The sequence below is a fragment of the Macrobrachium nipponense genome, chromosome 33, assembly GCF_015104395.2.
Source record: "Macrobrachium nipponense isolate FS-2020 chromosome 33, ASM1510439v2, whole genome shotgun sequence".
Lineage (NCBI taxonomy): Eukaryota > Metazoa > Arthropoda > Malacostraca > Decapoda > Palaemonidae > Macrobrachium > Macrobrachium nipponense.
Genome location: NC_087219.1, coordinates 47,399,088 through 47,415,581, shown reverse-complemented (window position 1 = coordinate 47,415,581; position 16,494 = coordinate 47,399,088). Strand labels below are relative to the sequence as shown.

Below are 16,494 nucleotides of genomic sequence, written 5' to 3'. Positions count from 1 at the left end.
TGTGCATGTGTTCAACCAAACTTCGTTATGATAAAAGGAATCTCCGAATTACCGTACATCTCTCATAACAAATAGTAATGGCAATGAAGATATCGATAATTCAGTGGTACCTGAGCTTTTCGTATTTTGAACCGCATTTTACATGTAAATTGCCTAATTCGTTCCAAGCCCTACAAAAACACCCAGTAAATTTTATAATAAGGCTAAATTGATCAATAAACAATGAAATAGTACAACAATTTGGACCATTCAATACCTAACTTAATACGTACTACTAATATGTACTACATAGTACCTGTAAATAAAGTGTATTAGTGTACATGGTATACAAGAAATACTGTACGTACATACGTACGTATGTAGTAAAATGTGGAACCTTACCTTTCAAGTGAGGCTCTCTCCGAAAGTGGCGACAGAGGAGGAGGACAAACAGCAGAAAACTTGTTAGTATGTACACTTAACTTTACGAAACACATTAAAAAATGCCAGGAAAAATAGACTAAACTTTCTGAAACATTAACAAAACCGTAACACGTAACTTTACAAAAAATTAAAAATTAATTTTTTTTTCTTTTTTTTATTTTTACATATACTTTTTTTATATTGCTTTTTTTTTTTTTTTTTTTTTTTTTTTTTTTTTTTTTTTTTTTTTTTACAAAATTTCAATTTCTTCACCAATTTCAACTTTGCATTTTTTCCCTTTTGCTTACTCCTACTAAAGGCCTTTTTAAAAAATAACTATCCAAAGAAGATTGCTTCTGCCTACTTTTCACAATGTTCCTGAAACATCATATGAAAAGCAGCTAGAGCATCCTTAATTTCTGCTGTTGTCATAGGGTCGTCCTCCTCCTCCTCGCTGCTGGTAGAGAACTCTTCTTGAATGTTATGTTGCATGGCCTCCAACTCCTTCAGGTCATCCGTTGTAACCTCCTCTTGGTGCTCCTCGAGAAGGTCATTGATGTCGTCCTCTTCGATGACCAGCCCCATGGACTTGCCGAGTGCAACGATCTCGTCAAGATCTGGTTGCGAAAGTTTCAGGATCGTCAACTGTTTCTGAATCTGCACCAGCTTTGCCCATGTCAAATCCTTCGAAGTCTCAGGCGGATACAGCATCAGGCCAGAGTTTCCTCCACGAAGAATTCAAGGTTAGCCCCGAAACCTCCTGCCAAGCTTGATCGATGAGTCGGATGCATATCACAACATCGAAATGCTCCTTCCAAAATTCATGCAAGGTGAGGTTTGTGGTATTGGTGATGTCGAAACATCTCTTGAAAAGATGTTTCGTATACAGCTTCTTGAAGTTCGATATCACTTGCTGGTCCATGGGCTGGAGGAGAGGGGTGATGTTAGGCGGAAGATAAAGAACTTTGATAAAAGAATACGTACTCCGATATCTTCCTCGAGGCCAGGAGGGTGAGCAGGGGCATTGTCCATCAACAGCAGACATTTCAGAGGGAGGTGCTTCTCTTCCAAGAATTTCTTCACTGTCAGGCTGAAACACAGATTTACCCACTCGGTGAACAAAAGTCTTGTTACCCAGGCTTTCGCATTAGCCCTCCACATCACTGGAAGCTTCTCCTTTAGCACTTTGTGGGCTTTGAAGGCTCGAGGAGTCTCCGAATGATAATCGACAAGTAGGGGCTTCACCTTGCAATCCCCACTTGTGTTCGAACAAAGTGTGAACGTAAGCCTGTCTTTCGTAGGCTTATGCCCGGGTAGCTTCTTCTCTTCCTTTGTGATGTACGTCCGACGAGGCGTTTTTTCATCACAGTTGAAGACTTGCTGAAAACTGTAGCCTTCCTTGATTGTCATCTCCTCGAACGTCTTAATAAAGGCTTTGGCCGCTTTCGTGTCCGAGCTGGCCGCCTCCCCATGACGCACCACTGAGTGGATGCCAGTCCGTTTCTGGAATTTTTCAAACCACCCATGAGAAGCCTTGAAGTCTGGGGTTGGCGTCGATGTCCCTTCTCCTCCATCGTCTTCGGCCTGGGCAATCAAATTGCCAAAAATAGCGCTGGCCTTGTGGCAGTTTGCTGTCTCCGTTATCGTATCGCCAGCGATTTCTTTGTCTTTTATCCAGACAAGAAGCAGCTTCTCCATGTCGTCGTACACATGGCTCCTCTTGCTAGACAAAATAGTCACGCCCTTGGAAGGTATAGCTGCTATGATGGCTTCCTTCTGCTTAAGGATGGTGCCTATCGTTGACGGATTTCGGCCGTACAGTGGACCCCCCGTATTCGCGTTCTCCAGATTTGCGGACTCACACATTCGCGGATTTCTCTGGTGAATGTTTCCCTGCATTATTCGCAGAAAATTCGCGCATTTGCGGTATTTTTCTATGATAAATATCCACAAATTCCTGGTTTTTTTTATGAATTTCATCATAAAATGCACTTTTTGTGATAAAACTATTAAAAAACCCAAGTATGAACATTTTTAGTGGGTTTTTCTTGAGTTTTAACTAACAAAGTAGGCTGTTTTTAGCATTTTCATAGGGGTTCCAAACATTCGCGGGTTCTAACTATTCACGGGGGGGTCTGGTACGCATCCCCCGCAAATACGGGGGGACCACTGTATTCCTTAGCGATCACACTCAACCGCTTGCCAGCTTCATATTTTTTAATGATCTCCATCTTCGTCTGCATAGAAAGCATCCTCGTCTTTCTGTGAGCCTCAGCAACTTTCTTGGGACCCATGACTACGTATATACTGTATGTAATTAAGTTATGTAGTATACGTATGTACTAAAGTTCTCACACAACACAATACGTAAAGTAATACTACAACGAAATCACTAACAAATTTACGTTAATAAACGAAATTGTATAGAACGAACGAATGAATTTCCCGTGCGTACACAAACAATGCTGCTTCGGAGTGACCGAAGAAAGCAGCTACGTAGATGCACGATGGGAGAGATGCTGACCAATAGGAGAGCAGGATCTTATGGCGGTGACTAGCATCAGGAACCAATGGGAGAGCGGGAGGATGGTGGCGAGTCTACTCAGTTGGCGGCGCGCAAGTTTTAAAATTGTTATTGGTGGTCCGGGCGAATCTTGGGACTTTACAGCAACAGCCTTTCGTAACCTGAACTATTTTCGTATGTAGAGCCAAAAAAATCATCGTATTTGCTTTCGCAACTTGAATTTTTCGTAAGTTGAGACTTTCATATGTCGAAGTACCACTATACTCAAATCAGCCGAGATTTTGAGAATGTAAACAATATCAAATGCAAATGATGTACGTGATGATGTTTATATTCTGTAATACAGTAACGATATGATAATAGTAATACTGTTATTGGATACAACAAGCAAAACAACCTTTATTTAAGTCGTCATTATTATGAATATAGTTGTACTGTTTAATTTCTGCAAATAATCACTTTTCTCCAAAAAGCATTTCAATTTGTAATTTTGATCCTATACTACAGATATGAGATAAATTCATGAGAATTTGTCATGATTTTTGGCCTCGTTTTATCTAAAGGTCATCTTATACTACGCAGAAATATGCGGTACTTTCATGGCAAAAATTGAAATTGAAAATAAAGATGTTTTAGCCTTAATACAAATTATTTTGAGGACAAGAATGAACTCTTAAAAGCTGAGAAATTCAATTTCTTTTGCTATGAATCCTCCAGTTTTTGTGGAATGAGTTTTCTCTCGAGACTGGACTTCATGAGTATAATTTCTTAACCATTTTAGAGAAGACCTGTTTGCTGGAGAACACCCTGACTGTTTTTTTTTATTATTATTATTGTTATTATTATTATTATTTTTTTTTTTTTTTTTTTTTTATTATTTTTTTTTTTTTTGTGCTCTATCACAGTCCTACAATTCGACTGGGTTGTATTTATAGTGTGGGGTTCCGGGTTGCATCCTGCCTCCTTAGGAGTCCATCACTTTTCTTACTATGTGTGCCGTTTCTAGGATCACACTCTTCTGCATGAGTCCTGGAGCTACTTCAGCCTCTAGTTTTTCTAGATTCCTTTTCAGGGATCTTGGGATCGTGCCTAGTGCTCCTATGATTATGGGTACGATTTCCACTGGCATATCCCATATCCTTCTTATTTCTATTTTCAGATCTTGATACTTATCCATTTTTTTCCCTCTCTTTCTCTTCAACTCTGGTGTCCCATGGTATTGCGACATCAATGAGTGATACTTTCTTCTTGACTTTGTCAATCAACGTCACGTCTGGCTCTGTTTGCACGTATCACCCTATCCGTTCTGATACCATAGTCCCAGAGGATCTTTGCCTGATCGTTTTCTATCACTCCCTCAGGTTGGTGCTCGTACCACTTATTACTGCAAGGTAGCTGATGTTTCTTGCACAGGCTCCAGTGGAGGACTTTTGCCACTGAATCATGCCTCTTTTTGTACTGGTTCTGTGCAAGTGCCGAGCATTCACTTGCTATGTGGTTTATGGTTTCATTTTTCGTATTGCACTTCCTACATATGGGAGAGATGTTATTTCCGTCTATCGTTCTTTGAACATATCTGGTTCTTAGGGCCTGATCTTGTGCCGCTGTTATCATTCCTTCAGTTTCCTTCTTTAGCTCTCCCCTCTGTAGCCATTGCCAATTGTCATCGCTGGCTAGTTCTTTAGTCTGTCTCATGTATTGTCCGTGCATTGGTTTGTTGTGCCAGTCCTCTGTTCTGTCCGTCTTTCTCCTGTCTCTGTATATTTCTGGGTCTTCGTCTACTTTTATTAGTCCTTCTTCCCATGCACTCTTTAGCCACTCGTCTTCACTGGTTTTCAGATATTGCCCCAGTGCTCTGTTCTCAATGTTGACGCAGTCCTCTATACTTAGTAGTCCTCTCCCTCCTTCCTTTCGTGTTATGTATAGTCTGTCCGTATTTGCTCTTGGGTGTAGTGCTTTGTGTATTGTCATATGTTTCCTGGTTTTCTGATCTATGCTGCGGAGTTCTGCCTTCGTCCATTCCACTATTCCTGCGCTGTATCTGATTACTGGCACTGCCCATGTGTTTATGGCTTTTATCATATTTCCTCCATTGAGTTTTGACTTGAGTATCGCCTTGAGTCTCTGCATATATTCTTTCCTGATCGTGTCCTTCATCTCTTGGTGTTTTATATCCCCTCCTTCCATTATTCCCAGGTATTTGTATCCTGTCTCATCTATGTGTTTGATGTTGCTCCATCTGGTAGCTTTATCCCTTCAGTTCTCGTTACTTTGCCTTTTTGTATGTTGACTAAGGCGCATTTTTCTATTCCAAACTCCATCCTGATGTCCTCAGATACAATCCTTACAGTCTGGATTACTGTATCTATTTCCTTGATGCTCTTACCATACAGCTTGATGTCGTCCATGAACATCAGATGGTTGATTCTGTTGCCTCTTTTCTTGAGTTGGTAGCCGGCATCCATCTTCTGTAGTACTTTTGTCATGGGAATCATGGCTACTACGAAGAGTAGTGGGGACAGTGAGTCGCCCTGGAAGATCCCTCTCTCCTGATATTAACCTCTGCTAGTCTTATTCCAGAGCTTGTAAAGTATTGTATTCCAGTTGCGCATTGTATTTTTGAGGAAGCTGATGGTGTTTTCCTCTGCCCCATATATTTTCAGGCATTCTATTAGCCATGTGTGTGGTATCATGTCGAAGGCTTTCTTATAGTCTATCCATGCCATGCTTAGGTTGGTTTTCCTTCTCCTACTGTTCTTCATTACCATTTTGTCTATCAGGAGCTGGTCTTTTGTGCCCCTACACTTCCTTCTGCAGCCTTTCTGTTGGTGGGGGATGGTGTTTGTCTCCTCTAGGTAGTTATATAGCCTTTCACTGATGATACCTGTTAGTAACTTCCACATTATTGGTAGGCAGGTGATAGGCCTGTAGTTACTGGCTATATTTCCCTTACTCTTGTCTTTTTGTACTAAGGATGTTCTTCCTGTGGTCATCCATTTGGGTGCTTGATGATTTGAGATACAATGCTGGAGTTGTTCTGCTATTCGTGGGTGTAGGGCCTTGAAGTTTTTGAGCCAGTATCCATGGACTTCATCGGGACCTGGGGCTTTCCAGTTTGGCATTTTCTTTAGTTGGTGTCTGACTGTGTCTGTCGTGATCTCTGTGAATCTTTGTTTTATTCTCCCTGTTTCTTCTTCCTTGACTTCCTGGAGCCATGTTGCATGTTTGTTGTGTGATACCGGATTGCTCCATATGTTTTCCCAGAGTCTCTTACTTGGTTCGGCTTCAGGAATTTCTGGGTGGTTGTCTTCCCCTCTTAGTTGGCTGTACAGTCTTTTCTGGTTGGTTCCGAATAGTTTGTTCTGTTGGTATCCCTTATTCCTGTTCGTGTACCGTTGGATCTTATGTGTTTGGCTTTGCCTTAAGCCTCTGTTTTACGTCTTCTATTGTGTTGTTTAGTCCCCTCTCTTGTACTTTGTATTTCTCGTTGAGTTCCTCCCTTGTTTTCTTGCTTCTTAGCCTTTTTTCTGCCATCTCTTTCAGTTTACTCAAGTCAGATCTCATCACCATGATTTGCTTTTCCAGGCGCCTTTTCCAAGGAGGTTGCTGTTTTGGTTTCTGTTGGGTTGGTTGTGCTGGTGGTGTTGGTATTATTATTATTATTATTATTATTATTATTATTATTATTATTATTATTATTGATATTTATATAAACAGTATATTTTTTAGGCTTATTATTCATTTGTTAGTTTCTATTTATCGGTTTTTTGTTTTTCATATATGGACATTGTGGGAACTTGGCCTTTATGCCCTTTCATTTGAATGTTTGATCATTTTGAGTAACCATGTTAATAACCAACCACTGATAGTAATATCTAGACACTCATTCATTTGACCCAAGTAATGTGTAAAAGAGGACCTAGATATTTGAATAAGGAAAAGTTTTAGGTTGTATAGCAGAGAAGGAAGAGTTCAAAGCTAAGAATTAGCGGCAAACAGACAAAGTTATGTTGCTGGGGCCAATGGGATGCTGCAATTAATCTGTAGTCAGCAGCTTGTATTAAGTGCAAGTCTGACTGTAGGCAGAATATGCATGAAGCCCTTTTGAAAACTTCTGTGGGAATGGGAGAGCACTTTGGCCATATCTGTCTAGATGTTCAAGCATTTTTTTATTTATTTTACAGGACGTAGATTTGCAGAGCAGGATTTATATGTAGGGATGTGCAGACTTCTGCAGAAATTCCGAATTGAAGCCACAAGTTATGAGCCTCCTGAACAAGAATGGAGAATTTTGCTGAGACCCAAGACACCCTTACCTATTCGATTTCTTCCCAGGGAGTAAATTTCTGTGGTTTAGAATTAATTTTACCCACTGTTAAAATTAGCTTACATTTTTCCATCATTAGGTGCAATCGGCTTTCAAAATAAAATAACGCTTAGCTAACCTGCTAGGACTGACTTTGAAATCACCTGTTTCCTCACCAGGTGGCACTGGAATGTTTATGTTTGTGACAGAATTCTTCTTTCTGTGCCCATATGCTTATGGTGTGAACCAGCAATATTAATTTTGACTATTCCTGGCTGATTTTCTCCTTTACAGTATTGTGGTTCTTTTCTGTTTTTGCATTATGTGATTCACAGAAGCAGAGGTAGAAGCATTAGGCTGTACTGGAGCAAGTTTTGTGTAAACTGAATGTTTCTGTTGGCCTTGATGGCCAGGTGTGTGTTAGACTACTTGATTTGACATGAGTGTGCTATGTTCTTCTAGTTGTGGAGAGATAATTAGTGACCTGATGAGAGGATGAATAATTTTGTGAATAATTTGGCAGATGCCAGAGGCTGATGGATTACATAGACAATTCGTTAGAGCCAGCCATAAGCCTTCTCAATCTTTTCTTTCTTGTGTTGGTTCCGTTTTCACTCCCTTGTTCCATGTTCTTATGCTACCTATGTGGTTCAGGATAAAAACAGTAGGTGAATTTAGGAATATATTCTTCTATTGGCTAGACATTTGATTATGTATGTTGTGGGTGAAGATCACTGTTCCCCAGTAGTGATTGACTTTTCACTAAATCTGTTGTTGACGTCCCCAGGTATGTCTCCCCCTCTGGCATTTATTGTTTCTCTGGTTACACTAACCCATCATCCTCATTCAATGAGGTAGTTGGCTAACTTCATCCACTCTCCAAGGCGGTTGAAGAAACACCAAATGTATCATGGGGTTAATGCGTGGTCGTTGACCACTCTCAACCTTGTCTACGCCTGAGTTGCCAGATGCCACAGATTCCTTGCATTACAATCTTTAATTGTTTTGTTCATACGCGAACAAACCTTCAGTCTTAACAATAGGATAATTTCTAGCACCTTGCTGGATCCGGTTAAAAAGCAGATGGAATCTTGTGATATCTGGCAACGCATGCGTAGCTCAGGTGAGGAGTGGTCAAGGACGACGACGCTACGCCAGTCTTTTTTTTTGACTGCCTGGGAGAGTCGTGTTAACCTCTCTTGGCTTTTTCCCTGTTCATTGCCCGTTTCACGTGTGTTTAGTGTGGGTGTGTGTTTGGCTGATATTATGGCTTCTTCTGCTCCTTCTCGGCATCAGCGTATGTGCCCCGGAGTTCCAGGTTTTCCGTGTTCTCGTTTTCTGGCTTCGGCAGCAACTGACCCTCGCATAACGTGCAGTAGGTGTCATTCTAATTTTTGTACTATCACGAACCCTTGCACGGAATGCTGGGCGTGGACTAAGGAGCAGTGGAGGTCGTTTTATGGCAAGAAAGAACATCGGAGGGTTTTGACTCTTCCTACTTGGGAAGGTTTTTCGCCTCTTCCCGATGTTTCCTCTCCTGCAGTAGTCAACCCCCATAGTAGCGTTGTCCCTGCATCTCCTTCCTTTTCTTCCATTGATTCGTCGCTGGAAGTATCGGGAGGCCACCAGGCTGATGTTTGTATTGTAGCCCCTTCTTCCTCAGGAGTTTATTTGATTCCCAAGAAGGGTGAAGCCTTGTCATCAATCTCTTCTCTTCCAGAGTCGGAGGCGTCCAAAATGGCAGTGATTTGGAAGACATTGTTTTTAACTGGTTTCCAGATAGCACTAGAAGATAATCCTATTGTTAAGACTGAAGGTTTGTCAGCTATGAAATATACAAATTGATTCAAGATTTATTATTATGATGAAATTAATTATTTGGATACTTGCCTATTGTTGAAGTGGAAACCCACCCATCTTCCCCACATCTTAGTGGGTGGTCATGATGAATTCTGACAGCATAAACATTCCAACACTACCGGTGGGAAACAGATGATTACAGAGACTGTCCTAGTGGGTTAGCCAAGCATTATTTTATTTATTTTGAATATCCATCGCATGAAGACATAAGCTAACTTTAACAGTAGGTAATTATTCAAAGAATCAATTTTATCATGATATTTGTTTTTTTAAGAAAATAGAATCTGATCCACTGTTGTCAGCTTTCAAGCCCTATTATCTTAATGAAATTGCATTGCAAAATATATTTGATCAGGTTGTAGAAAATGGAGAGAAGATTACCAGAAGACAGGTTGGTAAAGATCAAAGAAGATTGATAAAGCAGCAGGTCTATGGTTGAATGATTAGTAATGTGAAGTTTTTCAACATTTTGATTGAAGTTGAATACATATACAAAAGTGGCCAATTGAGCATTTGAACATTCCATTTTTTGTTTCTGTATGATATCTGGGATTTCTAAGAGGACAAATGATGAGATATGTTCATTGACTATTTGGAATTAAGCTAGGACATTACTTTCTTTTGGCTGCTAAGGTTGGGGTTTTCTTTTTAAGTTTTGTTTTTACTGATTTTTTTTAGTTTCCCAGCCTGTAAGAGGCAGGTAAACTTATTCTCTGGGATCAAGCCCAACTCTGTGGCCTTCCGCCTTCATTTTCTTGTTTTGTATTTTTATTACATGTATATATACTATTACTTTTAACAAAATCCCTGTGACACCTTTATGTTCTAATATGGTTTGCCCTATATATTACTTTTAATAACAAGATCCCTTAGACACTGTTTACTCTAATATGGTTGCCCAGAGGATATATTATTAAGAAACTGGTGCAAGGTGATGTTAAAGAAGTTGGTGAAGTGCTGTGGAGAAGACTGAAAAACTGATGAAAAGTAGTGGTTCCCCCTCTTATGTGGGTGTAATACCCCTGGATTCACTCTTCCATTGTTTACTTAATTTCTTTCTAGGGCGGGAAAGATAGGGCAGGAAAGAAATTAAGTAAAGTACAAAGCTCCAGAAGAGGAATTAACACTATAAGGTTCCATGTGGTCAACAGGTAATTATACATGAAAATTGTTAGACCATACTAATGCCTGCAGCAAACCCAAACTTGTTTTCACACAGATGATACTAGGTTTATAATTGTAAAATGTGTTGTACGTAGTACAATATGTTTTATTCATGTTTAGAGGGTAAAAAGAGTAATTTGTATTTTTTGTTGTCATTACAATTTCATTAGAGTTTTGCAAAAACATCAGAATTTCATTTTATAAAGAGAAAGGGAAAGAAAAATCATTGTGTACTTTATGATACTACTATTATGATAATGTAAAATGTTCATTAGTTGTATATTCACTGCTTAAGCTTTGGTATATACAGAGGATGTATGTACGTTCATGAAAATTACATTATTACATATGGAGTTACATATGGATCACTGTTATTAGCAGTTTCCACTTTTGCCATAGGTTCTGGAATGTCACCTACCATAGATAGGGGAGTCTACAGTGTAATGTATGAATGCAAAATGTAGTGAAATTCATATCCAATTTTTAATAATCCTGAGTGCTTGTTGAGAATGGTCAAAATATCCGAAATGCTCTCTGTTTAGTAATTATTGTAGATATTACTATAGTATTTAACATTTCTTTTTTGTGAATGAAATGTTAACATATTTTTTATATTGAAAGATTCCATTAGTTCTCCAAAATGTTATTCAAGATTGTAAGAACTTGGTAAAGACCTGCATGAAGTATTTGCTAATGATATTGGGAAGTAGGCAGTCCCCAGTTAATGACGGGTTCCATTCCTGGCCAAGTGCCGCTAATTGAAAATCATTTTTAAGCTGAACGTCGCAATAATTATGTACTAATGTGAAAATCACATTATTACATATGGTTCACTGTTATTGGCAGTTTCCACTTTTGCCATAGGTTTTGGAATGTTACCTACCATGGATAGGGTAGTCTACAGTGTAATGTATGAATGCAGAATGTAGTGAAATTCATATCCAATTTTTAATAATCCTGAGTGCTTGTTGAGAATGGTCAAAATATCTGAAATGCTCTCTGTTTAGTAATTATTGATATTACTATAGTATTTAACATTCCTTTTCTGTGAATGAAATGTTAACATATTTTTTATATGTATTGAAAGATTCCATTAGTTTTCCAAAATGTTATTCTAGATTGTAAGAACTTAATAAAGACCTGCATGAAGTATTTGCTAATGATATTGGGAAGTGGGCAATCCCCAGTAAATGACAGGGGTTCCATTCCTGGCCAAGCGCCGCTAACCGAAAATAATTTTTAACCTGAACATCACAATAATTAGGGTATTAAATGGTGTTTACAATGCCGTAAATGCTGATCAGTGCCAATAAACCTTTTACTGATGCCAATAAACTGCTTACTGGTGGTCATAAACCTCCTACCAATACTGATAAATTACCTGTTGACACTGATAAACCCACTTACCGTTAATGAAAATTGCTAATCGGCCCCAAAAATTAGCTAAGTGTCGTTAGAATTAAACGCTCTTAACGGGGACTGCGTGTATTGTGAAAAGCAGATATGATAACTGCTTCTAACTCATAACCTGCTTGTCCTAAACATATGTACCCTCACATTTGACCTAAATTTCCCCAAAAAATATCAGTTGACAAAACTTTAGAAATTAAATTTCACAAAATAATAATGAGAGTGTTAACACATGAGTAAATGAATGAAAATTAAATGTTACATACTAAAAATTTAAATAAATATGTAAGAAAATTTATTTGTGAATATGTAAAAGAGTGATACAGACAGTCCAGTATGTATAACTTCACTAGTGAAGTGTTTCGGGTTATAAGTTTGGGGCTGTTTGCACTTTCAGTCATTTTTTTAATATGAAGAGTCAGGCTATACTGTAAACCTCCCAGATTCTTGGATGTGTACCCCATGAATAGCTGAAATCCACGAATATTTAAAATGCCCCTAAAAATGCTTAAAACAGCCTTTTGATAGTTCAAGCAAAAAAAAGTCCTCTTAAAATGCATGTACTAATTGAGTATTTTAATAGTTTTATCACAAAAAGTGCATTTAATCATGAAAAGGATAGGAAAAGATAGTACATAATTGGTGAATATTTTTCAGTGAAAAATCCTGCGAATAGACATATTATCTGCGAATAATGTGTACTATATATGTTCCATAGAGAAATCTGCAAATCGTTGAGTCTGCAAATTGTGAGCCCATCAGGTTTACTGTATATTTCTTGATACACATTTTATGGTTCCTTTAAAAAATGGATAACTTATTATCATTACAATGCAACAGGATGGTCATAATAAAGTGTGAAGAAGAAGTGCCCGCTGTGCTATGCACATTCACTAGCACATTTGGGTCTTCTCCTTTTCTGCACTCTGCAGTTGTGCAGACCAAGCCTTGGCTTGCTACTTCGGTGGTTGGTGGTTTGAATCCCTCGGGAAGGAGGTTATTGTTAGCATCTGTTATCAGGTGATAATGCCTGGTTGTAATGAAGACTGCCATTGTTAAAGCTGACTGTGGTTTTGGGATGCATTTTATGCTTGAAAATGAGTCTTTATAATACCAGGTGTTTCCTAAAAATGATTGAAGGGTTTATTAGGTAGGTTTTTTTAATCCCAGAATATACATTAAAAAATAGGTAAACAAGATGGGAAGGGTCATATCACAGCACTGTATAATGATATTTGCTTCATTATTAAGTACAGCTATCTGTCTGTATGGGTGAATATTACCGGAAATAACACATTTATTTGGTGTCTAAAACTCCATTTTTCATAAGGAGAATTGCTTCGGTTAAAAGTGTATGTCTTCTCTCATTTCCAGTGGGATGGTACTCAAGGTTTACCCTTGGGTCCTAAGCTGGAGGGGAACTTGTGACTGGTACTTCATTTTTTTATAGCATCATTCAGTTTTTGATGTTGGTTTTAGTAACATGCTTCATTAGCTATCTATGTACTTACCTCCTTAGTTTAAGCTATGAAACACATGGATTCTTGTATGTTTCCTTTCAGCTAAATTTCCTCAACTTTTTCTTGTCTGGGAATAACAACAGCATTTGTTAAGTTGATAATTTTTTGTTTACTCCATACTGTCTAGAATTCTCTGTTTTTGATTGCACCATAGGTAACTTATGAAAGTAAGTCATTATTTTGTGCCTTTTATTAGCAAAAAGCAAAGTTATGTATTACATAATAAGAAAAATATGTTGAAACTTTAGCATATCAGTAAAGACATGCATTATTGAAAATAGTGCTAATGTTCAGGGAAAATTCCTACTTATCCAGATCAGTGGTATTCTACTGAGTACAATTAAATGTGATTTTACAACAATACTAGGGTTTATTTATGTATGTAATTCCATTTTACATATATGTACTGAAAAGCAGTTCATGGAATATTTAAAAATTTACGTTTCAATTTTTAGTGTAATATGGTATAGCTCATAGAACCAAAGTTGCTTGATATTTTATTAGAAAGTGAAGCTTGTGATCTCTTGACAATAAAGGCATGTATGCTCACACATTTAAATGTGTAGAAATGTTTCTTAAAATACTGTTTATCATTGGAGGTAAAGAGGTGTTTTTGGATCTGAATCACTGGAAATTAATATTTTGTCATCTTATTCTTTGCTGCCCTCCTTTTCATTGCTCTCTTGCCACAATAAAATCCCATTATTTTTTAACAGTGATGTGACAGTTTTTGCACAAACGCTGTCCACAAAGTTGTACAATATTTCCTAAGCGGTAGAATGTGCATAATGCCACTTTTTTTTTTTATTGGCTTTTGGATATGAACCATCCGTTTATTCCACTCCTAACTAGTAGTGTCTTCAAAGTCCTGTTTAGGTTTTCATTTACAGTCCTGTTTCCGTTTTCATTGAGAGGTTAAAACACGGGCATTCATCATCATACATTACTTCAATTAAGTATTGTTTCTTTGTAGATACTTCTGGGGCATTGTTAGGCATGATGTGTACATGGCCAAAACCAGCAAGCACTTTTTCTTTGCTTAAACCACTTCGGGAATCTAATCTGCACTTTGTCAGCCAATAAATGTAGTCCATTTTCATCCATCCAATCTTTTTCATAAATGTGGACAAAAACATTAGAGGCAGCTTTATATTTGGCATGTTCTTGGCCTAAAAATAACCATTGATTTGCAATAGTTCTGTCTACATGGCAACTTCATGTAACTGATTTTACACTTTTTATAAATTTTCATTTGGTCGTTTCCCTAATTTGGAGTAAACAGCTTCAACATGAAGTACATACATAGAAAAGTAAGGCATTTCATCCATAGTATTATTAATCTGATGCTGTGGATAATTGGTAATTATGTCTTCAAGGTCTGCTGAAAGTTTCTGAGCAAATATTCTTCTGATGATACATAACAATTTCATGTTCATACAGTAAGAAAATCACTTTGTAGTTGCACCGAGATCTTTGGTTTCATCTAGATGTACTTTTGCCTTTCTTGTGTGCTTCTGTATGCTAGTTTCAGGTACTAATTGTATATTTCTTTTATCCATCCTTTTTAGTGTAGGGCAACTATTGTTTTATTTGATAGGTTGCATACTATGCAAAATATGTGCCAATTATTTGAAGGTATTCTGGTTAGTGCTTTGCCATAGTCTTCTGACTTAGTTTTGCTCCAGGGTATTGTGTAATGTAGCCTATCAGTATACGTAAGGCTTCTGGACACCAGTATGTTTTGGTGGTTGACCTAACTGGGAGGCATGAGCCTAAACTAGAATATTGAGCTGAGTCTTGATGTGGTTTATATGCCAAACTAACTTGTATGCTGCCATGTGCAATGTGGCCTTTTTTGTTAGTGGTTATGTGTACAGTAAAAATTTGGAGTAGCACAAAATAATTATAATTTCATTACATTGCATTTCTGTTTAGGCAATTCAGACCATGGTCTATATACAGAAACATGTACTTATTTTTGAAGATTACTTATTTTTAAATGGTAAGATTTTATATTTGATGAAGTAAAGTTATATTTTGAGATGATGATCTTTTATTTCTGTAGTGCCCAAACTAACTGCAGTCTTTGCTGATGAAGGTTTTGAAGCATTTGTTATGTCTTGAAGAATTTTATATGTTGTTTATAAATACATGATTATTCAGTACATGTTAGGAGAAAACTTTGGAGTAAGGCAAAACAGAGAAATATAGGAATTACAGTAGTATATGAAAGGAATCTACTCTGTTGCCCATAACTAGTACACTATTGGGTATCATACTGCTGTCAATATAGCACTGTATTTGAAGGATTGTGACTACAGATTGCCATAATACATTGCTGGAGTGCTTAAGGAAGAGAATATTACAACTGAGGCAGCTGCAGAGAGACGTGGTTGTTAGATGCTGGAAGATAACCCTTGACCTCAAAGACTGAGATAGGTATAATAAGGAGGACTGAAAAACAATGGCAAAAAAATGGTAAAATGGAAGTGGCAGGGTGGAGACAAACAGTAAGGCTGTGCAGAACTAATGTCCCCCATCAGAACTTTCACTGGAACTTGTGATAGATTTATTGAAGTGGAGGAAAAGGTTGGAAATACTTCCAACATTTTTCAAGTTTAGGGCATGCAGAACAGACAAAACAAGGGTCATAGATTAACCTTGATAGCAGCAAGAGAGGTAGCATGTTTATTAAATAGATGAATAAGTAAGTTAAATTTGGAATAGTGCCTTTGAAGGGACATGTCATGCAAAACCACAAATCCTGCCCACTTTGCCTTATAAGGGGCTATGGAGAAGGATGTGCTGGGATTAGCAATAATGGATGCAGGGACTGACAGTAATGGAAGTAGTGATCTTAGGAAAACTTCTCTTTCTGAGGTTTGCTTAATAACCACAACAGTCAGGGTGTTTCATCCAACAAACCTGAGGTCTTAACATGTACTGCCCACCTCTCTATATCTTTTATTATCTCCTGGGTTGGGGAAAGACTAAAGTGTCATGAGGTCCAGTGCGCGGTCTCTGACCAGCTTTCACCTTGTACGTGCAGGTGTTGCCAGATCTCACAGATTTGTTGCTTTACAATCTTTGATTATTTTAGCCGGTTACCAGCTGACGCTTGGAAAATATCTTATTGTTAAGGTCTCAGATTTATTAGCTATGAAAAATACAAATTGATTTAAAAATTTGTCATTTTACCAGATATTTTAAAGCCCTACCACATGGTTCCAGTATGACTTGCAAACCTTTATTAGCGTGATGGTCTGATTACTTAACCTTGTTCACTCAGGTTGCCTACCTTGGTGCCT

The 16,494-nt window shown here is 37.9% G+C and overlaps 1 protein-coding gene across 1 annotated transcript in view; it reads left to right on the top strand.

The window, feature by feature from the left end:
- Positions 1 to 15,229, top strand: part of LOC135203154 (probable cytochrome P450 CYP44) — a 168,037-nt gene extending 152,808 nt beyond the window's left edge. Inside the window, exon 11 of the mRNA XM_064232830.1 lies at positions 7,111 to 15,229. Within this exon, the coding sequence (XP_064088900.1) occupies positions 7,111 to 7,268 (158 nt within the window). The 3' untranslated portion in view covers positions 7,269 to 15,229. The remainder of the gene's footprint in view (positions 1 to 7,110) is intronic.
- Positions 15,230 to 16,494: the final 1,265 nt, after the last annotated feature.